This window comes from Monodon monoceros, unplaced genomic scaffold (assembly GCF_005190385.1).
Source record: "Monodon monoceros isolate NGI ecotype Baffin Bay Population unplaced genomic scaffold, NGI_Narwhal_1 Super_Scaffold_20, whole genome shotgun sequence".
Taxonomy (NCBI): Eukaryota; Metazoa; Chordata; class Mammalia; order Artiodactyla; family Monodontidae; genus Monodon; species Monodon monoceros.
Window position 1 is genome coordinate 43,550,148 of NW_021703777.1, and position 27,081 is coordinate 43,577,228.

Consider the following 27,081-nt stretch of genomic DNA (forward strand, 5'->3'; position numbering starts at 1 on the left):
ATCAGTACGTTCACTGTATGACGGGTAATAAAACTGTATCAAATACAGTGCTCTACAATTTCACTGTATGATATACAGTAAAGATAAACAGTGTGTTAGTTTACATGAAAACATACAGCCCTGCCAATACACTGGTGTACTGAATTGATTTTCCAGAGGTAGGAAACAATTTGAATCGATCCAACCACATATCCATTTATCCCTTCCCCTCTAAGATCAGATATTTTCAAAACAATTAGCCAGGTTTGGAAGTATAGTCTTTAGTCATGGAAACTAATGACACCTTATGACGGAAGGGCCATTTCTTTTGCGTTATTAACAAAGTGGTCTCCATGGCACAGGACACCTCTGAGTTATTTCCTTCTCTTTGAAAGTCAGCACTGTTGTCTTTCCCACCTCTCTGACTATTCCCTCTTGGTCATATTTGTAGAGACTTCTCTTTCACAAACATCTCCCTACACATGTATGCTCCCCAGGGTTCTATCCTTGGCTGTCTTTCTCCCTCTGCATGCCCTGCCCTGGGTCCTAACCACTTGTATGTTAATCAGCGTTTACACAGTAATGAGTGGACCTCTGATTCTTGCCATGAATACTCATCTACCCTATTCATCTAATACTTACCATAAATATGTATCTCCTACCATTACTTCAAACTCAGTAATTTCAAAAGAGATCATCTTTCCTCTTAAAATGTGTCCTCACCAGTCCCTCTAAGTTAGTGAACAACACTTCCATCTACCTACCAAGTTCTGCAAACTAGCAGAAATCTATAAATCATATTCCCTCTTCCCACCAAATAGTGTTTTTAAACTCTCTGGAATCGGGTCCCTCCTCTCCCTCTGCCAGCTGTCTATCCCATCCCCTCATCTTCATCCAGCAACTCCTTAGCCTCTAAACTTGCCTGTCTGCCTCCAGTCCCATATCCCTCAAACTGCTCCTTTACACTGTCACCAGAATAACCCTTCTGACACACTCATCATGTGGCTACTGCTGAAAACCCTTCAGCGTCTCTCTGAGGAAAAGGGGATCCACCACTGAGCCCTCAGGTATAAACCATTCAGAAGTCAACAGAGGAACCTGCAAAGCAAACAGGGAAGTGCCAGAGAGGAAGACCAAATGCAGGTGAGTGTAATATTGCCGAAGCCAAGAGAGGAGAGTGTTTCCGGGGGAGGGAGTAGACAACTGCGCAGGGTGATGCAAAGAAGTGCAATGAACTGATGACGGAAACGGCCACTGGCTCTGGTCAGCTCATGCAGGTTGTTGACAACCGTGAAGCGGGGAGTGGGGAGGAAATCTAGTGGGGCTGAGGAGTGAGGGGGAGAGAAGATGTGGAGATTTCTATCAGTCATACTTAACTACAAATATAATCTTCATCCATTATTCATCTGCCAGTTCCCTGAAACCAGCCAAGAGTTATATGCTGTATCTTTACATATTCATAATAAGCTTATCTTAAATCCTAACAGATTAAAATCAAATCAAATGCAGATTTTCATTTGACTTCTCCATACAGCATACTTCTGATATTAAAAACAAAGATTACTTTTAGATTAGCCAGAGCATTTATTTTCATGAATTTTTATCCAAAAGCAAAAAATGCGATGGCAAAGACTTGCAATCACCCCTGACTTTAGGACAGTCCCTCTAAGATACACGTTAACTTAGTACCTCCTCAGGTACTTACCCACCCACAGAGAGCCACATGGGCACCCCTCCTGCCTGCTCATGGACGCCTCCAGGAACATTCCAGTATGCTTCCTAAAGTGTCTTCTGCATAACGCCTATTCCCGTAACAAGAACCAAACAGCTCTGTGGTCTCAGGCGCGTGAGTTTATGAAATGCTGCACTTTACAATGTACCCCTCACCACCACCACTCACCTGGAAAATGCTCATCGTACTAAAGGTGCTGACACATCGTACACAGAAGAATCTGACTGAATGAAGCCTAGGGTTTCCCAAATTTGCTTCACTACAAACACTTTTATTTGTTACATGTAACACCTATTAACCTTTATAAACAATTTTGCAAAAAGCACTTAGGGAAAATGCCCCTCTACAATTTCCCTGGAAAACGTTCCATTTCTAGCGCACAGAGTTCTGTTCCTAGAAATCTTCTGGAACATTTAACATAGGACAAGAGTCCTTCACTTGACCTTCTCTTGGTATTCTTATATTAATCCTCGTCTTCTAAATTAACTGTCTCCTTTACCCAAATGGTCAACATTGCTTTCCAGAACACATTTGTCACTTTCTACTCCCTACTCTGTCTGCCTTTTGTCAGCTTCTCAAAGTTGTATTAATACAGATATGTATTTCTTTGTTGTAAAGTGCTACACAGATCTGCTTTTTAAATTGTCAGTGTGGATATAAATTTGTAGGGTTTCACTTACCATTTTTAACGCATCTTTTACAGGTATCAACATAGTCCATTTAGTAATTCTGATAGAAACATAATAAAACATTGTATGTATAGCATTTAAGTATTTACCTCTAGGTTGTTTTACATCTAGGTTGTTTCTAGTTTTTCAGCATTTTAAACAGAACCATGATCATGCACTTTTTCTTTGAGAGGGGAAAGAAAACCCCTTTTTTAATCATAATTTGTTGATTTACTGTTATTCCTTCCTTATGCAAAATCAATACAGAGCTAATCAAGTTAACCTAGTAACAATCTCTACTAAGACCACAGCTAAATCCTCTCTACTCTGCTCCCTCATACGTGAGGGAATACATAGTATTATATTATGAGAGTATAATATGATAACAACAGGCTCTACTTTGTAGGACTGTTGTAACGAAAGGACTTAAAGTAGTGCCTGACTCAAAAGCACTTGGTAAAGTTAACTGCCATCATCTCCAGAGCAAGGCCAAACTCAATTATCTCATACATCATACTCCAACTTCCTACCTACTTTCTGGACCCAATGGTTGAAGATGGATCTAAATGAGAGAGAAGAATAGGGAGGGGGAAGAGAGGAGGGTGCAATTCTATGGCTAATTCAAGAGCGGCTCAGGTCTACTTTACAACTGGCCAAAAATAAGCAGGCAAACAAATGTATATTTACACACAATGTACAGTGCTTTAAAATGGGACTTCATAGCTGAGTGCCATCAACTTTTAAAACCTATTTCTTTGGCTAAACATATTTCTGTCATTAAAAAAAATTCAGATATTCCTACTGTTTGCTCTTGGTGCTAGACTGCTTCTTCCAAGCCGTTAGAGCAAATATTACACATTTGGTTTACCATGAAATTTAAATCAGGATTATTTCACTGCTTAAGTTAATTTCCCAAAAGTATAGCCTAAATATGCTGCCTTATAATTCAATATATCCCAAATCCTAATAATCCCTATATCTACTGGGATTTGTATTATTAACATAAAAATGGCTGGTTTTCAGGTAGGTAGAAGGGGAGCTGTAATATTTACAATAAGCACCAGGAACATGTATTTAAAGCATAAACAAATGTCTAGAATGTGCCCAGGATCATACCTCAGTTGCATTTTTCTCCATTAAATGATATTGGTAAAACCCTGTAAAATTTCATATATTGACCAATCTTTATTTTTGGCTCCAAGTAGGGCATTCTTCTTTCCTTAAACTAAATACAGTAGAATGATATTTTGATGGCTTCTAGTCAGGATAGTTTTATTTCTGTTTTGTGCCTTGGAACTACAAACTGTAAAAATTTCAGCTTTTTGGGTAATCCTCATCTTTTGAGGTTGGGTTTGATTGCAGGAAATAGCCAAAATTGAATCAGAGCCAAACCCTGAGAATAAGGTGAGTGACTAAGATAGACAATGCAGATTTGGGTAAACTATTAAGAACAGCGATGATGTTATGAAGTCTTAAATTCTCGTGTGGCATATAAATTCCTCTCTCGAGAACGAGTACTTATTTACACACATAAATTCTGCGTATTCTCACTGCTTTATGGCTTAATATACCTCAGATATAGAATTTCAAGATAGTAGTTCAAAGCTAACAAAGTAGTGCTTCAATTATTCAGTACCATCCATAAAATAACAAGCATTTACTAAATAAGTGAAATACCAAATTAACCACTTGGTAACTGTCTATATCAAAATATATAGTATACTTCCCTTACTTCATCAAAGTGTCCTTTGATGACCTGTGTTCTCATTTGGAGTCAGGTATTACTTAGTGTCTCAGTTTCCTCGGCTGTAAAGTAGGGACACGGCAATTATATCTGCCTCAGAGAAATGCAGCGGGGATTAAAGTGAGAATTCAGGTAAAGTGCTTGTAACAGTGCTGGCACATTGTAGGTACTCAGTCAAGGGCTATATTATTGCTATTGCCAATGTATTATACCATCATTTCATGATTATTTGTGGAGTACCTACTATACATTTCTAATGGTACTGAGAAATGAATCAGAGAAGATAGTAACTAATATTGTCCTGAGTGAAATGCAGTGCCAAGGGGTTTTCATACATTCTCTCTTAACTCCCCACCATTTAGGCTCCCATACAACATTAGGGTGAAAACGTCCTGTAAGGTTTGCTACGATCTTTCCCCTTCAGTCTTATTAAACCACATCTCCAAAAATGTTCCCCTTGCTTTCCGTGGCAGAGCACTATCATGATGACTTCCTACCACTTCAAAATACGTAGTGTTACCAACCAATGCTCATCCCCTGGCTTTCTGGTTTCTCTTCTCATTTCTTTCTTTCAGTGACCTTAATCCTGTTTCATAGTTTCAACTGTATCTTGAAAGCAAACAACAAGAAGAGATTTTTAAAGACCTAGTCCAATCTCTTTATATACATAAATAATTTGAAACTAGGGAAAAGCTGAATGACTTGTCCAAGTTTAAGGCCATAGTGGCTTCTTTGCTGGTGACACTAGTTTTAAAACTCTCGTCTGTAAATTCTACAATTAAACTACCAGTAGAATATCATCACCAGCAAACATTCAGTATAGCTTAGCACCAACCCCCTGCAAAATACCACAGACTTGTCGTGTGTTCCTTTTGTATCCTGCCTGAAAATTTACAAAAGCTATGCCTGAAACTTTTAAAAAACTAAAACAAAAAACTAATAGAATGAGCACAGTATTGTTTCTATTTCAGTAAACAGTGTTTTGTTGAACGGTACGATAAATACTTTAACCCTGTAGGGTTAAGTTCTGGAAATACTATAAGGCTTTATCAACAAATGAAAGCATATACAACTTTACAAAATCCACAGAAGATAAACATCCAAAAAAGCCTCAGTTTCCTCATCTGTAAAATAAGAACAATAATGGAACTTACCTGATAGAGCTGAACATTAATAAAATTCATCTTATCTAGTGAAAGCTCATTAACTATTAGGGTGTGTGAGAGAGAGAAAATTTATATTAGATTTTACCGAAGTATACTTTGATAATGAATTCATTCATCAAGGTATTGTACGGGGCATACAAAGATACGACAATTCCTGACTTCAAGAAACTTAGCATTCACTTTAACAGTTGTGAAAACCATGTACTAATCCTGATTCTAGTGATCTGGAAAATGACTGACAGAGGTATAAACACCTGGGAGGTTCTGAAGAACAAGCTTATCTAACCAAATGAATTTAAGAACATGAATCCACCAAATGAAGAACCTAAGAACATGAATTCATCTATTCCAAGCTCGAGTTTTCATAAAAAGCTATTTCTAGATGTTAAAAGTTCAAAGACATCATAGTCTTACACAGTCCAAAAGATGACTCCAAACTCAAAAGCTAAAATTTATCATCAATTTTCAGAGACTTTCATATACTTAGTATTCTTTTAAACAAATACTTTGTGAAAAGAATGAGATCCTGGGTAATGCCACACTATTTTAAATAAATACTGCAAATGTGTTCTTAAACCACATAAATGAACCTTTATAAACTATACCAAAAAATACAAAATATTTAGAATACATCCAAAACAATGTGGAGAGAGGGGCATATTTGCATCATACTATTCATATTACCATTCTTCTAATCAGGTTTCCATCTTTTAAAGGACAGTTCTTTTAGTTATAAAACAGGTGGTACATTTTTAATCACATAAGAAGCTTCCAGTTTCAAGAAAATTTTGTTTTGATGTTCTTTTCCTTGCTATCGGATTATAGAGGATGAATGGCTTGAAACTGCTATTGTAATTACATGCCTTCTGTTGTCTCATCGTTTGGGGTATAAGGGAGGGGATGTAAGACTTTAAAGCTCACTTTGAATTGGAAGCATACTGCCTGCCATCATTTCTCAGCAATTTACCATGCCAGACCCAAGGATTACTGGATTAGAAGGTTTTATCAAAATCTGTACGATTTCTCTCAAGACAGGCCAAGCGACAAGGCAGTATTTGCCACTCTGATTAAAAATGTCATAAAACTGACATTTCTATCACGTCACTCATATTATTGCAGGTTTTCATTCAAAACAAGTCCCTTGATACTTGAGGAATCAAGGTGACGGAGGAGTTGGACGTGGAGCTCACGTCGTCCCACAAATACATCAAAAACACATGTACAAGTGGAACAATTCACACAGAACATCCACTGAACACTGGTAAAACAAGTCATTTAACACTTTTGTTTTGCGACTGTTTATAGAACAGAGTTTAGCATCAGACAGAGCTGGATTCCTGCTTATAAACTATCTTACCTTAAGCCAGTCACTGATCCTGCTCTGAGACTGTTTCCACTGTACGTGTACAGTAGGATTCAATAAGGTAACTATTCAATTCAGTAAGGTAACCATTATTACTGGCATTCTGGAAGAGGAAAATTCTTGATCTTCAAGAATTACTAGAATCTAGGAAGTTATAAACAGTACACTCATCATGGCTCATAAAATGACCCAGCAATTGGACTGACAATCTGTAATAATTTATGTTCCAACAAGTATTCGTTATATATGACGTGACCTTCCCAGCCCTAAATTCAATTTAACTCCCTGTGAGATAATGAGACCCATGAGGTAGGTCTGGGGTTGGGGAGAGCAAGGGAAGTTCACGAAACCTAATTAAAAATGAAATGCAATACAAGAAATCTAAAACTTCAGTGACGAAATTCTTCAAATACTATATGTTTCAGAATTTGAGAGTGTTTATTAAAATTAGGTTGTCCACGCTGTAATTCAACTAACCGCAACACGACGCCTCGGGGAGAAGGAAGGCTGGGTGCGTTTCAGGACTGGGAACGAGCACCCTGCGTTTAACAGGATGTTTGTGTGTACACTGTACTGAACAGTGGGAGTTAATGCTTTAATAAAAATAGAAACGGCACTGTTAAAACAGTTCTTGGTGGGGAACAGCTTCATAGACAGGTTCTACACTTCATTAAAAGATGTAGTTCGGTAGTTAGCTTATTATTACTGGAACTCTGTACTACTACTACAAGCTAGATGGCAGCTTCAAAACTTATTTAACACTAAGATTTTGGAATTTAGTGGTAAGTAGTAAAACTACTATTTAATAACACTACCTACAAAAGCCACAATAGCGACCAACACTGAGGATGTTCGTGTGTTGTATAACATGCTCTCATTTAATCCTTTCAACAATCTCATCAACTAGCTAATATTATCCCCAATTTAAGATACAGAAACCCTCTAAGAAATTAGGCAACACCTGGTATCACATGGTTAATCTGGGACAGAACTAAGATTCATACCCAGGGCTTTATCATTCTAAAGTCAATGTTCTTTATGACACACCACACTACTAATATCAGCTTAGTAACCTGACATAAAAGGTATGTATAATTCCATTATAATTAAGATATCAGCTTATGGAATAAGATATTCCCTTTCTATACAGCACCAAACAGATTCTTGATATAATTATTTGATTTCTGGGTAAAAGAATAATTACAAAATTTAATCTTTCCCATAAAGAAATGTTTAAAGCTAAGAAGAAGGGAAGCTAGATTTGATTCATTTGAAGACATGGTCTACCAAAATGTTACCTTCAGCTAAGCTTCTTAAGAAGTCCAAAAGTGATAATCATAAGCCAAGGCAACAAACAGGCATCCATATAGACAAACTAAGGCTGCTGACTGTACCAGATCTGCCGTACATGCAGCTAACAAGGAGAAGAAACAGGTATTTTCGCCTCTAAATAGTAGAGGCTATGGGACCTAGGCTTAGGGGCATAGAGTGTAGCCATTCCTCTAGTAAAAGCCCCCTATCCCTTTTTTTGAAGCTAGAATACAATGAAGCAGTACCTTGAAGATTCACAAGGAAAAATTATGTCCAACAAAGAATTATTTACCCAGCCAAATTATCAGTCAAGTGTCAGGTTAGGCAAAAAAGGCAGCAAAGTTTAAAAGTTTTCCTCCCGTGCATATATATTTTCCCAAGAAATTTCTAGAGGAGTTGCTCTACTAACCAAGAAAGAGGAAGAGAGGAGATCCAAGAATTCCCAGGAGGATCGACGGGCAAAGGAAAATACTAGGATGATAAGTGCGTGGCAGGCACAGGAAGCAACCAACTCAGGCTGCGGAGCTCCGCCAGAGACATTATCAAGTAAAAATGAAAATGACAGCCACCTTAAATTGGGAGGAAATTTACATTTCCAAATGGAGATGAATCAATGACAGGGTACAGAAAAAAACAGGGAACAAACCACAGTCATTTTTATAAACATCATTATAATTAACTCCAGGAAAAATAAAACCTTATAGAAGGAAATGTAAAAATGGTATACTGGACCTCAGTGACAAATACTTACATATGCATAAAATGTACACATTGAACAACATGGACAACCAACAACTGTGTCAAAACTGTACTGGAAATTAGCGAAAGGACAGGTGCATGTGATTGCGGCTGGGTGCTAACAGTGTAATTAATCTAAATCATCATTTTCCAAAATACGAAGTCTATACACATCATCTAAAATTGAAAAAACAAGTAAGAAGTAAGAATTTCTTATTTCTTAATAGTAAGAAGAATAGAAGAATATGCATGACATATTACAATGCCAGAAGTGAAAAATTATCTCCAGGGAGTCTGAACAGGGAAAGGGTACAGGGAGGGAGCAAGCAGAGAAGTGACTTTTTTTCATAATAAACCTTGTTAAATCCAACTTTTTCAAGTAGATACACATGTTATTTTAACTTTAAAATGTAGCTTAAAAATAATTTTATAAAATTATGATAAACTGAAGAAAAGCAAAGTAAAAACTAATTCATTATAATTTCAAAGTTAAGATTAAAAGTTTTAACAGAAATTTTTCTTTCAAAATAAAAAGAACACAATTCCTAATAAAACCAGTGTAAGGAACACTAGATTTAAGACAGTGTGTCTCCTTAAATGCACTTTGCCACTACAATTCTTATAGCATTCTGCCTCATGACTGAATTCATTTTATTCTCAACTAGCATTCTCTATATGGTTTACCTAAAATTAAATTATGTTCAGAATTGTCAACTCTCAGATTCAAGTAAGATGGCTTATCACATATACATATCACCCTGTATTGCACACACACACATACTTAGAAGTAGTTTCTTGCCTTTCTTCTGTCCTAGTCCTGTAAATCTCCAGATGCTCACAATGCCACGTGGAATATATTTTCAATGGGTAGAATTCCTTTTTCTTTTTCCAATTTCTTCATAAAGCTTATGAGGAAGTTTTTTGCTTCAGAGATTCAGTTATTTTACTCTTAGAGGAAAATGAATGCCTTCAAATACTTTATTGTTACCTAAAAATTATTTATAACAAAGTATTTCTAATCTTGATAATGAATAGGTCAGTGGCAGTAAGTTATTTTCAGATTTTTAAATTTTGATTATGTATTTTGAATCTGATAAAAATAAATTAACAAAGCTAATATAGCAACGTGATTGCCTTCTCTCTGGAGGCACATTTCTCTTATGACCATTCCCTCCTTTATTCTAGTCTATGTACTCAATTTTTCATAACCAAACTATTCCAATGTTCTTATTAACACTAAATCTAAAAATATTTTTTGGAGCAGTAGCATTTATATCAAAGGGCATTTTTTATGGTCATTGTCCTAACACCAAGGAGTATGAATTTTTAGGAACAGTCATAATTTTTTCATACAGCCAATGAATATTAATAGGTACTTACTGGGTTGGCTACCGGGAAGGATTCAAAGACAGAAAATTCATGTTTTCAACCCTCAGCAAGCTTAAAATCTAATAGAGAAGTTAAATACCCAAAGGAAAAAGGAAAACAAAATAGCAACAGCAGCAATCAAGCTCAAATCTGTGAGCATTATTTCTAACTACAGAAATCCTAGGCCAACCCCAAAATAAGGGTGCCCAAGGAAAGGGCAAATCACTGAGGCTTACTCTAGTTCCTGATTCTCCTATTCATTTCCCCAGGGTTCTTTCAGAAGCTATTAAAGAACAGACAAGAAGTTGCATAGATATGTACAAACCTGAAGGGGATTATGTAATTCCTTCTAGAGTATGAAAAAGAGCTAGTACTGAAACCGCTTTCTGCCACAAATAGATCACTATCTGAAGTCAGTGAGTACCATGTTCTTGAGAATTTATAAAGACCATTCGAGCTATTATTTAAAAAAAAACACAAAAAAACAGTAACAGTTTTTGACCTAGGGTACTGGGGGTGTGAGGGAGTGCATCTATACATGTTAAGTAAACTGACACAGTAAATTGTCTTCCCCAGTTAATGATTTCATATCATTCATGAAAAAGATAATCTGAAGGAAGCTAACAGAAAATGACAAAAATATGGATTGCTTATTCAATAAACGGCAAAGAGTAAAAATATGGAACATCAAAGTATACAGAAACACTCTTAGTTACTGTACTGTTCTGGATAACCAAATCTGAATGTTGAAAGGCTATAACATTGCTTCAGTGTATTATCAGAAATCCTGAACACCTATTTCTTATTTTGGCTTTACATTCACAATGCTTTTCTTTTGTTATTGTTCTCTCTTGTATGAAGATCTTTTAAATGGTAGTGATGATGTCACATATTTTACTTGCCTGAGTGAGCAATAAACGAAACAGAACCAAAGAACATAGCTTACAATTACCTTGAATATATTAAACAAAACCTTTACCTTCTAGTAAAGCACAATTTCTTCCAATGCATTTCCCTTTTCTAAGATTAAACTCATTTTTTCCACTCTAACTATACAAACACAAAAATCCATTTATGCCAAAGTGGGATCCTATTCCATCCTAGTATCTTCGACAGCATTAACTAGGTAATTACTTTGAAAATATTATCACAAATATTCTTAAATGGTGAATAATTCAATTCTGGATTGAAATCAAAGCAAGGAGTAAGAAGAAAATAGGTACTTTGTCACAAGTTGTAACAAAGTCACTAATACTTTTTAAACACAGCTACAAGAGAGCATGTATAAACTAGGAAAACAGGATTTTTAAGCAAAAGCTAAGAATAAAAATGTCTATAAATGTATTTTAAGTATATAAAAGTGAGAGATATTTTCATGCATGAAATTTTTCAATACTATCCAATAGTCGAGGTAGAAAGAACCAGTTATGGTTCCACTACGCAAATCAGCATTTTAAATCTGTGTTTGCAAAAGGCACAAATTGAATAACCCAATGGAAAGAACATTAGGAAAACTAGGATGGCTAGAGGTTAAAATAATTTTCTGTTCTATTTGCTGTAACTAAAACCTGATTCCTACTTTGGCTTTATAATAAGGGTTTTTGCCCTTGTTACTCTTATTGTTCTTGTGTGTATTTTTTATTGATAGTCATGATGTTACATATGTAACTTGCCTGAGTGAGAAATGAAAGGAACAGAACCAAAAGGATCTTCTGGAGGATGGTTATGTGGAGCAGAAAGTGGCTCTACATTCTTATCTGAGGATGCTCTCTCCTCGAGCCTGTCTGCAAAAATAAGATGAAACAAAACAAAAAATAAAATAAAAACAAAACGATCTTTAAATTTAAAAGTGGCATACAGTATAAATAAAAGTGAAAATTAAACAAAGCCTTCCTGAAAAATATGAGATTCAAAGTTCATCTGTTTAAGTATTAGTGGGTAGTCCTGAGTTTAATACATATTTGTTGCTACAAAGGCAAGTTTAACAATGTAATCCCAGTGCTAGATTTCACTAAATACAATTAACCTAATAACTTAATTTGGTTTGTTTAAATACCAGTTGTCTTTAACTTGTGACATATTGGATCTGAAGTTAAACCCAGATTATTAAACAGAGACATATTTGGCAAACTTTCTCTGAAAGCACATATGGAAAAAATATTGCAAATGGTCATTCATTCATAAAATAGGTAAATCCTATTTCTCAATAGCAATAAAAAGTAATTCACTATATGTTACTTCATTTTATGTTATTGTTCATTTCTCATATTACTTGGTTAAACCATTCTCATACATACAAATGCAAAGATATAGATATTTCTCTACTAAATTAAGTCTTAACAACAGAATTCATTTTTTCGTTCAACAAATAGTTGAGCATCTAGTATGTGCCAGGCACTGTTCTAGACAATGGGCATGCAATAGCAAACAAAAAGAGGACTCCTGCCCTCATGGAGTTTATATGCTGGCATGGAAAAACAACTGATAAGCAACAAGCATGAGAAATAGAGACTGTTAAAGCTAGAGAGAAAAATGTAGAGCAGGGTAAAAGGAATTAAGGGTGCAGACACAGGTTGCAGTAATAAACAGAGTGAAACAGAGTGATTCTAACAGGTACCAGGTGAGAAAAGACTCCAAGGGGGCAGGAGTAGATACCTGGGGAAGAACACACCAGGCAGAGGAAGCGCTAGAGCAAAGGCTCGAGGGTGGGAGCAGGTCTGGTATGTCTGAAGAAGATTTAATGTATCCTAATTCCCTAGTAGTGATTATTTTTCCCTGCTCTTAAACTCTGCACATCGCAGGCACTTTATCAGTTGAGAACTTCTGGATTTTTATAAAACGCCTATCCTCTGATTCTTGGTAATCAAACATATGCTATTAGGGACCCATTTCGCCCTTACAGATATTTTAAACATTCCCAGGACTATACTTTTCATGTTTAAGGAATTCTATGGGTAAACTATGCTAGTTTCATTTGAGTCCTAAGGGATGGCAGGATGGGGAGGGAGAATCCAAATAGAATTAGAATTCTTTAAAAATGACTCATAACTGCAGAGTGAAACAAAAAGCCCCAAGTTAAAGCAGCAATCTCCTAGGACAGTGCTTCTCAAATTTAATGTGCATTCTAATCACCTGGGAGTTGTTAAAATGCAGATTCTGACTGGATGGTTCTGCAATGGATCCTGAAATTCTGCAGTTCAACAGGCTTCCAGATGACATGATACTGCTGGTCCAGGGAGCACAAGCTTGAGAAGGCAAGGCCCTAGAGTCTACAATATCCTGAAAATACTCAATTATTGCTACGGACAACTGATCCTTTAAACACCTTTATGATACAATTATGAGCTTTTATGGCTAAAACTAATTCTGCAATAGCCACACGAAATTTTAGGTTGTTTAAATTTTTACTTAAGATTTTGTTTGAAGCACTAGTTAATATTTTAAGGCAACACATCTGACAACTGATTTATGCACAAATAAAATTTCCAAAACTTAAGTGGTTATTTTCAAATCCAATACAGAAATGGATAACAATGAAAATTTATTTTAGATGTTCTTTTTCAAGGTGTTCACTGCATACTTAATTCAGGAAATCAGTAACAAATGCTGATTGTACAATGAAGAAAAGCTTTTTCATATTTTCTTGTCCAACACTTGTAAAGAAGTTACTTTCATAGCAACTTTCTGAAAAAATAAGGCTGGAGAACACCTTATATAACCAAGGGTGTCTTTAATTTATTGTGGTGGGAAGCCACAATCAAACTTTAAGGAGAGGCCTAAGATTCACTGAATCACAGAGGATACCTGTGGGTTACCAATTTTATCAGGCCCTGATAAAATTATACTTATATATATATATATTTGCATGTAAGTATATAGTTTATAGGTACTTAGGTCAAAATCAGGACCAGATTTCCTTCCTAAACCATCTGCATCATAATTGCCAGGACTCCCGTATAAAATGTATTTATACTCCTGTATAAAACCTGGGTCCTATCACAGACCTAATGAATCAGATTATCTGAGTAGAAGCTTCGGAATCTACATACTAACATATTCTCCAGGTTTATAAACCACTACTGTTCCAATGGTTCCCAGCATATAAAAATGCAAAGTTACCACTAAAGTTCTTTGAATCCTCATGCAGTGATGTATTATCTCCATCTATCTATGGTAAATTCATGGTAAATGTATAAACAGCACCATGTAGTTATGACAAGAGTACAAATACTATCATGTAGGGGTAAACAAATATTTTTTATATATGGGGTCCCCATAAGTTAAAATATGAAGATACTGTTCCATACAAAGTTCATTTATCCAATTATTTCACAACAGGAAACAGAATAAACTCACTGTAAAATGAATCATGCTCTCACTGTTCCAAAAAACACAGGATCAATTTTTCCATGGAAGATTTTTAAAAAAACATTTAGATTTCTAAAGTTTACATGATAATCTGGGTCCCAGGGCACAAAATAAAAGATAAACATACATATTAACTTTTTAATTATCAATTACTTATAAATAAAAACAAAATGGTATGTAGAGTTTCAAAAACATAGTCACCCCTAAAATGTATTTAAGGTCCATTTTCAAAGAACTGGTTTTCTTTTCATTAGAGCAAAACTTGAGCTTGATTTGTCCAATATAAGAAACTTACCTCTTCCTGCCTTCCCAAAAGAATTGTGTGCTGAATAAAGACAGTATCTTTTCAAGAATTATAATGGATACAGATGGCAAAAATACAGGATTTTAAAATCCTAAAATCAAACTGTATTTCATACTATCATCAGAAAATTAATATACTCTAAAAAGTTAATTCAGCAGCTTATATGGATAATGGCTTGAATAGCCAAAAGGTTAAAGAATAAGGTTTAAAAGTACAGTCTTCATCTGATACTTCTGACACTGTTCTAATATACCTGAAAAGTTCTGTTATTCTGCCCTAAAGGAACAGTGATAGGTCTGAATCAGCTTAAAATGGTGAGAGTTAATGTTTTACAACAAACTAACTATATATACAGATGTTTATATCTATTTCATACTGTGGCTTCAGAAAAAAACACCCAACACATTCAGTAGAATATGCAAAGCAGCCACAGTCTTTAGTTTCTTCTACTCTTCCTTTTAGTTATTTTGATGCAATTTTAAACAGAAATAAACAATAAAGCCACTATCAACAAGAAAACAATATTCCATCAAGTATTACTTTTAATTAACATGTAGAGCTACACAACTATTCAAACAAATGCAACTTAAAAATTTTCCCAATGCAAACACCTGTATTCTAATTCGTGCTTAATGTATTAAATATTATGACAATTAGATTTCTGAAGTTTACATACTAATCTGGATGCTTTGATACAAAAGACCATGAAAAATACAAGCTTAAACTGTAAAAAATACTGAGACTAGCTTTATTAATAACGCTTAATTTTGATTTAATGTTTTAGTCTTAAATAGGAACAGGTAAAAAATTCCAAACCATAAATATTGTTACACTGAAAGCAAAAGCAAGAAGAATTTGATTTATATTTTATATGTTAAATCCCTTTGCCAGCTGGATTCAACTGTTCTCTTAAAGATCACTAAAAAACCGGTTTTTTTTATCACCAGTTACTGGTATCTTGGAATTTTAGTATTTCAAAATATAATTTTTAAATTACCTTCTGGAAAATACACACAAGTAAAATATTTCCTAGACAGCACATCTTTTTGCTTTTTTTTTTTAAATAAATAACCGCATACCATTTAAAAACTAAAACCTCAAATGGCAATGTTTTATTCTGAACAATCATTACATGGGCAATGCCTATATTTTTAAGGACCATACATAAAAGTATTCAGTTTCTCACTGGAAAGCTTTCATAAGCCAAATATAAAAAAATCTCAGAAAGGACTTTGAAAAATCGTTGATAAATATCTGTGCTGAGAAAAAAGATAAATTTGATATTCCAAACACATTGATAATTTATTCATTTTGGAAAAAGTTGATAGGGACAGAGGAACCAACCAGTAATGACCAACAATCAATTTTCATTACACCGCTAGTCTACTGAAACTCTTAAGGTTCTAGAAGAGGTCTTTTGCCCATCGGTGTAATTTAAACCCTTATCAAGCAGATCAAATATTAGATACCTTATTGGTTGTGAGTGAAACGGGTGCTAAGATGACTCAATATTACAATAAAGTCAAATCTGGGAGGAAATCTTTCTAAACTATATTCTATACTTTATTGAGTTCTTTATAAACTTTATTAAAGACATTTCAGCTTTTTTGAACCCCATCACTATAACTATCAATTATTAAGGGAAAACCAGACATTTTTCCATCTCTTTCCATGCTGTCATACATCACTTCTGCTGTTGATGTGTTTGCCCACAAAGCCCCTTCTATTTGGTTTTTTTAATTGCCAGCTGAGAAACCTGACAGTTTAGATATAATTTTTAAATGCTGGTTATAGAGCAATAACCTCAGGAGTCAGAGCCCAAAGACTTATACAGAAGGTGAGAAAAGCAGAGAGGTGACATTTATGGAGTGCCCAGACTCTTTAAAGACATTATTTAATCTTCTTGACAACCCTATGAAGTAAGCATCATTATACCCAGTTTATAAATGAGTAAGTGAAACAGCAGTTAAGTGACTTTACAGAGGTAAACCTAGTTAAATGACTTGGCCAGGTATCAGAATTCACGTTTTCTGGTGCTATGTGCCAATTTCAGTACACTGTCCTTGTGACAGTGATTTCAATAGCTCGGGGACCATCTAGGCAGTTTCCCAAATGGCTGAGTTGCTCCATGTCTGACCTTCAGATAAAGTTCCTCCTGCACTGTCGTTTGGAACTTAGTATCTTTCCATATCTAATGCTGCAATGAAGTCTGAGCTCTCTTGGCATACACATGTGTATACAAACACATACACAAATTACACATGTAATCAGACCTTAACGTTTGAAAGCAAACAGCTGGTTAAGAGTTTTACATGCTAAATCCAATTTTTATGAAGTTAGGTATACATGAATATTGGTATGCCATTCTTGCCTATGCAAAGTAACTAACACTTGGGTGTCACTACAAATTCTAGGGAGCTTAGAATAACATTTTTATAAGGCACAAAAAAAATGTGAATACTTTACCCATTCCATAAATTGATTTATTTTTTAAAAACAGTGGGGAAGGGAATGTTCACCCAAAGAGTAGAAAACACTGATTTAGCAAACCTTAGTTACTATCCTGGTCAGAGTACATTAAAATGAATATCTTAATTTTCCCTTTTGCTTTAAAAATAATTCTGTAAATTACAAAGATTGGTTACCCCCTGTATCTCCCTATCATCTCCCTAAAGGAAAGAGATATTTTACTTCCTTTTTTAAATATCTTGCTTTGGGGACCACTCAACATAAATTGTAGGAAGAATGCCAAACAAAAATGTTGTAGTTTAAAACAAATTTTTTTAATAAAAAAAAAATGTAAGATTGGTTTTACCAAAGTCAACAAACCTTTATTAAAGGCTCAGAACTCATTTTTATATCTGCATTTAATCAATTTAATTTTTCATAATCATATAACCAATATGTAAAATACCAATTTAAATTCCAAACAACTATTCTTACATGAATTCAGGGCATTTACAAACTTTATATAAAATATATACCAATTTGGAACAAAGTACTTCATCTAATTAATGTTCTCATAAGGCCAGTTACCTAAAATAAAATAGAAACTAGGAACTATACCTAGGGACCATCAAGACCCTCTTTTCACATGCAAAATGGGGAAACACACTGGGCACACACGTGCACACACACACCCCCAAGACTCAGAAACCTGACAATTATCTATAGACTCCAGGAGTGAGCTTTTTGCTACTGTTTTGCAACCTCCCCAAAATACTCCATACATACCTTTTCCAAAAAATAACTTCTAAAATATGTATAGCGAGACTTGACATATATATTAGGTAGTTTAAGATAAGGTAATGACTGTAAGTAAAAACATTGAGATATCTGATTTAAAATGGAAAAGAATTTATTTCACTTTTGCCATACCAGGACAACAAGGCAGCCCGTTTATGTCACCACTCATCAAAGGGACATTACAAAACATTAACATAATGTAGTAGCCATGTTTTCTTTCAGGCACTTTCAAAGGGCATCTCAGACCCACAATATCTTCTACTGAGTGTGCAAGAAAACAGAGCTGCAAAATGATTAGTAAGGCAAGATACTAATCTCTCCCTTTTTATTTGAGCATTAATTTTCCATTTTTTGGAGATTTCTGAATTAACATTCAAAGATATGCAGTATTTAAGTGCTCGGAATCAGCATATTATCAGCAATCTTGGGTTTAACAGCTACTATCAAGCAATTGATTTCTAAAGCACACAATATAGTTTGATAGTATATGTAAAAGAAGATGGCCTGAATTTTGCCCTCAAATGCACAAAAAGAATTTTCTCTTTACCATCCCAAAACAGTCTTTGGCCTTGCTGAATAATTATAGAGCTGTTATTTTACTGTGAAGCAAAATAAGCCTTCAAGTGTCCCTTACTTGATCTTAGAAGGTCAAATTCTCTGTCCAACAGTTCCTCTTCTGTTAACTTGGAGAAATTATCCTCTCCAAAAGGATTCCACCCTGACATATCAGGTGGGTTACTGATGTTCTTCTGATTTGTAATATTTGCAACTGCCTCTTTATCAGCAACTGACCTAGAGTAAAAATTAAGAGAGGAAAAAGGAGGGAAAAAATACATTATAATTGAAAATTTTAAAGTTTCCTAGTTCATACTTTATAAATACTTGGAAAAGCAGATCATTTTATTATGATGGAGGTGGCAGTAAGGGCATGGATTGGAAAGGAGACCACATGGGATTTGAATCACCTCCATAAAGGTCACTAGCTGTGTACCCTTGGGCAAGTTCCTTAACTTCTCTAGGTCTCAACTTCCTTATCTGTGAAACAAGAGTAGCAGTATCTACCTCATAGGGTTACTGAGAAGATTAAATGATTTAATACATGTAAAGCAGAGAGAACATAAATAAATAAGCACTCATTAAATATTAACTATTATTTATCATAGTGAATAAACCTTAAAGTGAAAATCAGTTCCCATATCAAACAGTATCACTCTAAAATCACTACTGAATAAGGTGATTTTATGTCCTGGTTATGCTGAGAGACATCACAATAATTTTCCTTTTGACAAAGACATTCTCTACATAGCTACCAACAAAAGGTGAGCTGATAGAATTCCTTTATGAATTGCCTAAAACTAGAGGAGGGTTATTTTCTATATAATAAATTATTCGTGGTGTTTAAAATATCTATAGTCTGGGGCTTCCCTGGTGGCGCAGTGGTTGAAAGTACGCCTGCCGATGCATGGGACACAGGTTCGTGCCCCGGTCCGGGAAGATCCCACATGCCGCGAAGCGGCTGGGCCCGTGAGCCATGGCCGCTGAGCCTGCGCGTCCGGAGCCTGTGCTCCGCAACGGGAGAGGCCACAACAGTGAGAGGCCCGCATACCGCAAAAACAAACAAACAACAACAACAAAAATCTATAGTCTGGAGCCTAGGACTACTGGTTCTATGAAATTTATCCAATAGGCCTCTTGGCTTTTAATAGAAGATGAGAGTTTAAAGCCTTCTTAACCTAAGAATACCTGGGTACCTCTCCCTCAACCCAGCCTGGAAATACAGCATAGGCACGAGGCAGTATAACAAAGTTGTCAAGTTCATTTAACAATTCAGATCCAGATCTTCTAACACTGGTAATGGAGGGAGAATCTCTATGTGCTTCTAAAGAAGTATCTCAATTTTGCAAGCCTTGACTCATCCCCTTAAATTCACCTTCCCCTTGGGAGCTCACTTCCATTGCCACCACACAGATCTTGAAAGGGAAGAAAGGGCAAAAGTCGCCCATTTAATCCCCTAGCCCAAGCCCCTTCAGTATAGTTGAGCCAAGAATGGAACGTTTGAACACTCACTGAAAGCTAGAATTGGCCAACTAGTAGATAGTCTTTCTAGTAAATATAACGCAGGTATCTTAATAATAAATGTAATTCAGTTTAGAACCCACTCTAGGAATGCATCAACTGCCTCCGTATGAAGGAATCCCATCTCTAATTCCAAAACTACCTTCAAGGACTTTCCGAGTTCTAGAAACACAGATAAGAGAGGTTAAAACTCAAAGAGAAATGGTCATGCCCCTCCTGCCTGTCAATGATCGTTTTACAACTTTAGAATTCCCGATCTGGATCATCTTTCTCCTGTTCCTGGAATGAATTTATGGATTCTTCTTTGTAGACTGTAACTCAAGGGAGGGTGTCACCTTAACCTACACTTCAAACACGCGTTAAAATATGTCTGCAAGTTCTTTGACACTCCTCCCTTCAAAGGGTGGAACCAAATTCCCCTGTCCTTGAATGTGGGCTAGATCTAGTGACTCAATTCTAACAAATGAAATATGGTGGAAGTGCCAACGTGTGACTCCTGAGACTAGATCATAAAAGGCATCAAAGGTTCCTCCTTGCCCTCTCTTTTGGACCACGTGTTCTGAAAGAAACCAGAATAAACAATTCCTTGTTCAAAACAGTCTTTGATTTTGCCAAAGAGAATACTCAAGCAGCCTTTTAGAGAGATCCATGTGACAAAAAGCTGAGGCCTCCTGCCCAAAGCCATGTGAGTGACCTTACAAACAGATCCACCAGTACCAGGCAAGCCTTCAGTGGACTGCAGCCCCAACCAACATCTTAACTGTAACCTCATGAGAGACCCTTCCCTGGTCATAACCATACAGGTAAGCTACTCCTAAATTCCTGATCCAAAGAAAGTATGTGAGATAATAAATGTTTATCATCGTTTTAAACTACTAAGTTTGTCAAACAAAGAATGTCTTAACATATAAGCTAATAATTTTCTTAGCCTTTAATGCTGCTGGATGTTGCTAAGCCTTATTTGCAAATAGCAGTTAGCAGAATTAACTGATGGAAATGGAAAGAAGGATGGAGATGCAAAGGGGTCAGGAGAGAGGACTAGTAAGAGAACAAAGGGAACTCTAAGATGGGCTCTAAATTAATTCAGGAGCCACTTAGTGACTCTACGCCATGATAACACCCACTGCCACAATAATTTCCTTTGTATTCAATGGAAAAATACTTGCCTATTGGCACTATAAGAGGAGTCCATTATGGTTCCAACCTGAGCTGGAAGTGATGAAGTGTAGGACACTAAGGCTGGTGAGAACTCTTGAGGGGAAGTGAGATATTCTGGTGATGCCTGTTGTTGAGGCTGCTGATGTTGAGCTAGCATTTGCTGCTGCAAGAAAGCCTGCTGATACTGCTGCATCTGAAACAAAAAATGCCGTTATATAAAACAATGCTCGAGGTCACTAAAGCACTGTCAGCATTGCACCTATTTACTATGCTCCTTCCTTTTCACACTGGCAACAAAATCAGAAACCTGAAAAACAATTTTTATCTGAAGGAGCGGCTCGCTACTAGAAAACTACAAGATGAAATAAATCTAAAGGACTCCCCTGGTGGTCCAGTGGTTAAGACTTTGCCTTCCAGGGCAGGGAGAGCGGGTTCGATCCCTGGGGGAACTAAGATCCCACATGCCTGGCGGCCAAAAAACCAAAACAGAAATAAATCTATTTAAGAAGTTGTTTAACTGGACTTACTGTGGTGATCATTTTGTAATATATCCAAATATCGAATTATTACGTTACCTCAGGTAGACAGTTTCAGGTAAACGAATATAATCTTATGTCAATTATACCTCAATTAAAAAAAAAAAAGGAACTGGAAAGTTAGCGTCACCTGGCAGGATTCAAAAATTCTCCTTTAAATAGTTTAATAAAAAATGATACGGTAGTTTAAAGTCACTTGGTATAGCAGTTGCTGTAAAAACAGGTCAAACTATTCTCTGAAGCAAATGCAACTTTCCTTTGGGTTTCTTTTCCTTTCTTTTCTTCAGCAGACATTTGCCAAATGAGAGAGACATATGACAAGAGATCCTGGGTAACCAATCATCTCCTTATACTATCAGATAAGATGTGCCAGATCCACGTTCAGCCCAATGTAAAGCTGCTTGAGAATACATATCTGGCTTTGATCAAATACATGTTAATAAACTAACGAGTTGATTCTGAATTATTGAATTCTGAATAATACAATTCGTACTGTGAATTCCAACACTGGAATGTATACTCAGAGAGAAATCTCTAGAAATTACATAACGCTTACCATTGTAGGATACTGTGATGCAGAAGGTTGCGGCTGATATACTGAATGCATTAAAAACTGTTGTTGAAGTATCTGTTGCTGTTGCACTGCATGTTGATACTACAATTGGAAAAACAAACTCATCAGTATTACTCATGCCTTTTTTGTGCGAGAACCTTTTTTTTTTAGGTATTGATCTTACCATAACAATGACTTGGGTACTCAATAGTCCAAACACTAATGTAAGATACCTATAGTCAGTAAGTGACTATAACTTAAATCAGCTTATTGGAATTGGTTTCAAAATTATCAATGAAACATAACAGATTCAACTAAAACCATCTCCAGCACAGTTTAAGGATGTCTGGAAGAAACCTAAACCTAAACACATTTACCAGCTGATGAAGACCCCTGAAGTGACTTGTGTCCAGGAACCATTACAGTAAATTCCCAAGATCCTCTGTCTCCCCTTCAATGATATCTTCTGGCCATCCAATGGCACCCCTATTTAACTATCCTCCACTCTGGGTCTATCAGTCAAGACCAGAGGACGGGGTACACCCATGAGAAGTAGCATGCATATAATTGGCTCAAAAATAGTACAGGAAATGATGGAAGGATGATGATGACAGCCATTAAATTTAAAATAGTTTAGTGCTAACTAAAGATGCGCAGGTTCTGATGAGGCAAAGGACAGACTAGAACTTAAGGTCGTGTTTTTCTACGTCCCTTCCAACTGTAAATGCCAACCCTACACACATACACATACACACACACACACACACACCCAACAAAGGCAAAAAAAGAAAAACTAAGAACAAAAACCCAAGACAATATTACTTCTGAAAGTCTTAATATCACCTTTCCAACAATAACATTATTAGTCTATATATATGAACTCAAAATGTAACCCGAAAAAGATAATATTCATCATAAATTGCAGTACCTATTTGCAATGCCAAATGACTGGGTGAACCTCGTTTGCTTCATAAAGCCACGATACAACCTATTACAACAGGAGTATTCTTGAGTATCTCACAGAATGCAAATAAAATATTCTTTTTTGTAATTTTTTTTTTTTTTTTTTTTTTTTTTTTTGGCTGCGTTGGGTCTTCACTGCTGTGAGCAGGCTTTCTCTAGCTGCGTTGAGTGGGGGCTACTCTTCGTTGTGGTGCTCAGGCTTCTCATTGCAGTGGCTTCTCTTGTTGCGGAGCGTAAGCTCTAGGCATGCAGGCTTCAGTAGCTGTGGCATGTGGGCTCAGTAGTTGTGGCACACGGGCTTAGTTGCTCCCTGGCATGTGGGATCTTCCCGGACCAGGACTCGAACCCGTGTCCCCTGCATTGGCAGGCTGATTTTTAACCACTGCACCACTACAGAAGTCCAAACTACATATTCTTTTAATAATCAGGAAACTGAGCAAAATGTTTACTCCAATCTACAGTTCAAAGTACCCATGATACAAAAGGGAATTCACTGCTATTCAAAAGCGGCATGAATTCCACAACAGTACCTCTGTACCTCAAGTAAGGAAAGAATCACCTGCTGCATATAAGCGTCCTGAAGTAGCTGCTGCTGCTGTGGAGGAGGACGCTGCTGCAGATGAAGCTGCTGCAACCTCCAGTCTCCCTGCTGTAACTGCTGAAGTACTCGATGCTGCTGTGGAGGCTGCTGAGTGGGCCCCTGACCCAGTGAAATCTCAGGGCCATTTCCAGGTCTCAGCGCTCCTAAAAGAGGTTTCCGAAAACTTACATTAACATACTCATGACATCAATAAAATGGCTGCATTTCAAAACACGCATTCCAACAATCATTAACCAAGGCATTCATATCCTCATCTTATAGAAACTTCCATGTGCGTATAGTCTAAAGGGATTACTTACTATAATAAAAGTACCCATGAAAGTTAATTTTGTCAGTTACCACTTGTGAACAAGTCAACACCTTAGAAACACTTAATCTTTCACACTTCATCTCTCCATGAACACACCAACCATGTCAATTTGAAATGTTCCACATTTCTCAACTGTATCATGCACCATCATGAGTCTGCATCTTTGCTGACATGATTCTCTGTCTAAGATGCCACTTTCCACCCACTGCAACTCTTCTTACCTTTAAAGTTTATCTCAAATCTCTCTTCCTTCTTCCTTCCTTTAGTGCTTCCGCTCAGTTTATAAAGTTTCTTTTTGCCTTGCACATATTAATTGTTTACATGGTTATTTCCTAACTGAAGGATGGGGTGAAGACTTATTTATTATTTCTTTTAGTGCCCCAAAGAACTTTTTACATAACAGATGTTCAATAAATGCTGCTGTAGTGAATCTACTAACACTGTCTCCTAAATAGGCATTTTTTTATAAGCTTTATAAATTTTACCATAGGAAAATCCTATGAATAAACTTTTGAAATAACCGAAAAAGGATGAGACAGACAACTTCAAAAAGAGGAAATTCAATATACTATAATTTCTATATTCTCTTCCAACAAGTTACCATAAATTCAAATATGACTCTTTAACCCTAAGGGGAGAAAAGGACGGAGAGTGCAAGAAGAGAGAGAGAAGGATTCTTTTTCATCAATGTTAATGTCTTCAAACCTCCACAGGCCTTAAGAATATACAATGCAGAAAAGACAGTCTCTTCAGTAAGTGGTGCTGGGAAAACTGGACAGCTACATGTAAAAGAATGAAATTAGAACACTCCCTAACACCATACACAAAAATAAACTCAAAATGGATTCAAGACCTAAATGTAAGGCCAGAAACTATCAAACTCTTAGAGGAAAACATAGGCAGGACACTCTACGACATAAATCACAGCAAGGTCCTTTTGACCCACCTCCCAGAGAAATGGAAATAAAAACAAAAATAAACAAATGGACCTAATGAAACTTAAAAGCTTTTGCACAGCAAAGGAAACCATAAACAAGACAAAAAGACAACCCTCAGAATGGGAGAAAATATTTGCAAATGAAGCAACTGACAAAGGATTAATCTCCAAAATTTACAAGCAGATCATGCAGTTCAATATCAAAAAAACCAACAACCCAATCCAAAAACGGGCAGAAGACCTAAATGGACATTTCTCCAAAGAAGATATACAGATTGCCAATAAACACATGAAAGAATGCTCAACATCATTAATCATTAGAGAAATGCAAATCAAAACTACAATATGAGATATCACCTCACACCAGTCAGAATGGTCATCATCAGACCTACAAACAATAAATGCTGGAGAGGGTGTGGAGAAAAGGGAACCTTCATACACTGTTGGTGGGAATGTAAATTGATATAGCCACTGTGGAGAACAGTATGGAAGTTCCTTAAAAAACTAAAAATAGAACTACCATACGACCCAGCAATCCCACTACTGGGCATATACCCTGAAAAAACTATAATTCAAAAAGAGTCATGTACCACAATGTTCATTGCAGCTCTATTTACAATAGCCAGGACATGGAAGCAACCTAAGTGTCCATCAACAGATGAATGGATAAAGAAGATGTGGCACATATATACAATGGAATATTACTCAGCCATAAAAAGACAGGAAATTGAGTTATTTGTAGTGAGGTGTCATACAGAGTGAAGTAAGTCAGAAAGAGAAAAAAAATACCATATGCTAACACATACATATGGAATCTAAAAAAAAAAAAAAATGGTCATGAAGAACCTAGGGGCAAGATGGGAATAAAGACGCAGACCTACTAGAGAATGGACTTGAGGATATGGGGAGGGGGAAGGGTAAGCTGGGACAAAGTGAGAGAGTGGTAGTGTATATATGGACATATATACACTACCAAATGTGAAATAGATGGCTAGTGGGAAGCAGTCGCATAGCACAGGGAGATCAGCTCGGTGCTTTGTGACCACCTAGAGGGGTGGGATAGGGAGGGTGGGAGGGAGGGAGATGCAAGAGGGAGGAGATATGGGGATATATGTATATGTATAACTGATTCACTTTGTTATAAAGCAGAAACTAACACACCATTGTAAAGCAATTATACTCCAATAAAAATGTTAAAAAAAAAAGAAAAAAACACTCCACAGGCCTTAAATTCAACACCTCTACAAAAATCATTTTATAACTATTTCTAATTCTTCCAATTACAAAAAAATGGCATGTTCACTTTAATTATTCTTGAAAATGTTTATAAAAGTACAGGAAGAAAATTAAAACCATAATTCCGCCACACAGACATAACCACGATTAGCCTTTTAAGTGTATTTATTTCCAGTTGGAAGAGTATTAAAAAGTTCAGCTCCTCAGCTATACATTCATCTTTTAAGGCCCTGATGTCTAACTGGAGAACACTTTCAGCTGCAGGTGAAGCCCAATCACAAGCCAATGAGCATCATGCAATAACTCATGGAACTCACCTCTCACCTCACAAACTGTGACTTCTCTTTAGTGTTATCAAGCTGAATAGAGCTCCTTGTTTCTCAAGCCAAGCCCACAGAGCACCGGAGAACTCCCAAAAAACATCACTACAATCCTACATGAAAACCATGCTTCCGAGTACATCATTAAATCCTCATACTATTATTCCCCATTTTGCAAATGATGAAATGAAGGCTCAGAGAAGTTCAGTAAATTCATGAGTTAAAGACAAATGATAAACTGGAAGAAAATATTTACAATATATTTGGCAAAGAATATTCAGAATACATAAAATCTTCAGAGCAATAAAAAGTAAATAAAAGACAGACAATCTCATGGAAAATTGCAAAAGACAATTCACAGAAGAAAACAAATGGTCAGTAAACAAGAAACAGTACCGTTAATC

At 36.2% G+C, this 27,081-nt stretch overlaps 1 protein-coding gene across 2 annotated transcripts in view; it reads right to left on the reverse strand.

Annotated features, from left to right (window-relative positions):
• The window catches only part of BMP2K (BMP2 inducible kinase), a 125,390-nt gene that overhangs the window by 5,900 nt on the left and 92,409 nt on the right, over window positions 1–27,081 (reverse strand). Inside the window, exons 11-15 of one of the 2 annotated variants that reach the window (XM_029234645.1) lie at window positions 23,833–24,017; window positions 22,314–22,412; window positions 21,230–21,414; window positions 18,622–18,779; window positions 11,743–11,853 (exon numbers count right to left, since the gene is read on the reverse strand). In XM_029234645.1, the coding sequence (XP_029090478.1) occupies window positions 11,743–11,853; window positions 18,622–18,779; window positions 21,230–21,414; window positions 22,314–22,412; window positions 23,833–24,017 (738 nt within the window). The remainder of the gene's footprint in view (window positions 1–11,742; window positions 11,854–18,621; window positions 18,780–21,229; window positions 21,415–22,313; window positions 22,413–23,832; window positions 24,018–27,081) is intronic. The other variant, XM_029234646.1, reaches the window with a different exon arrangement.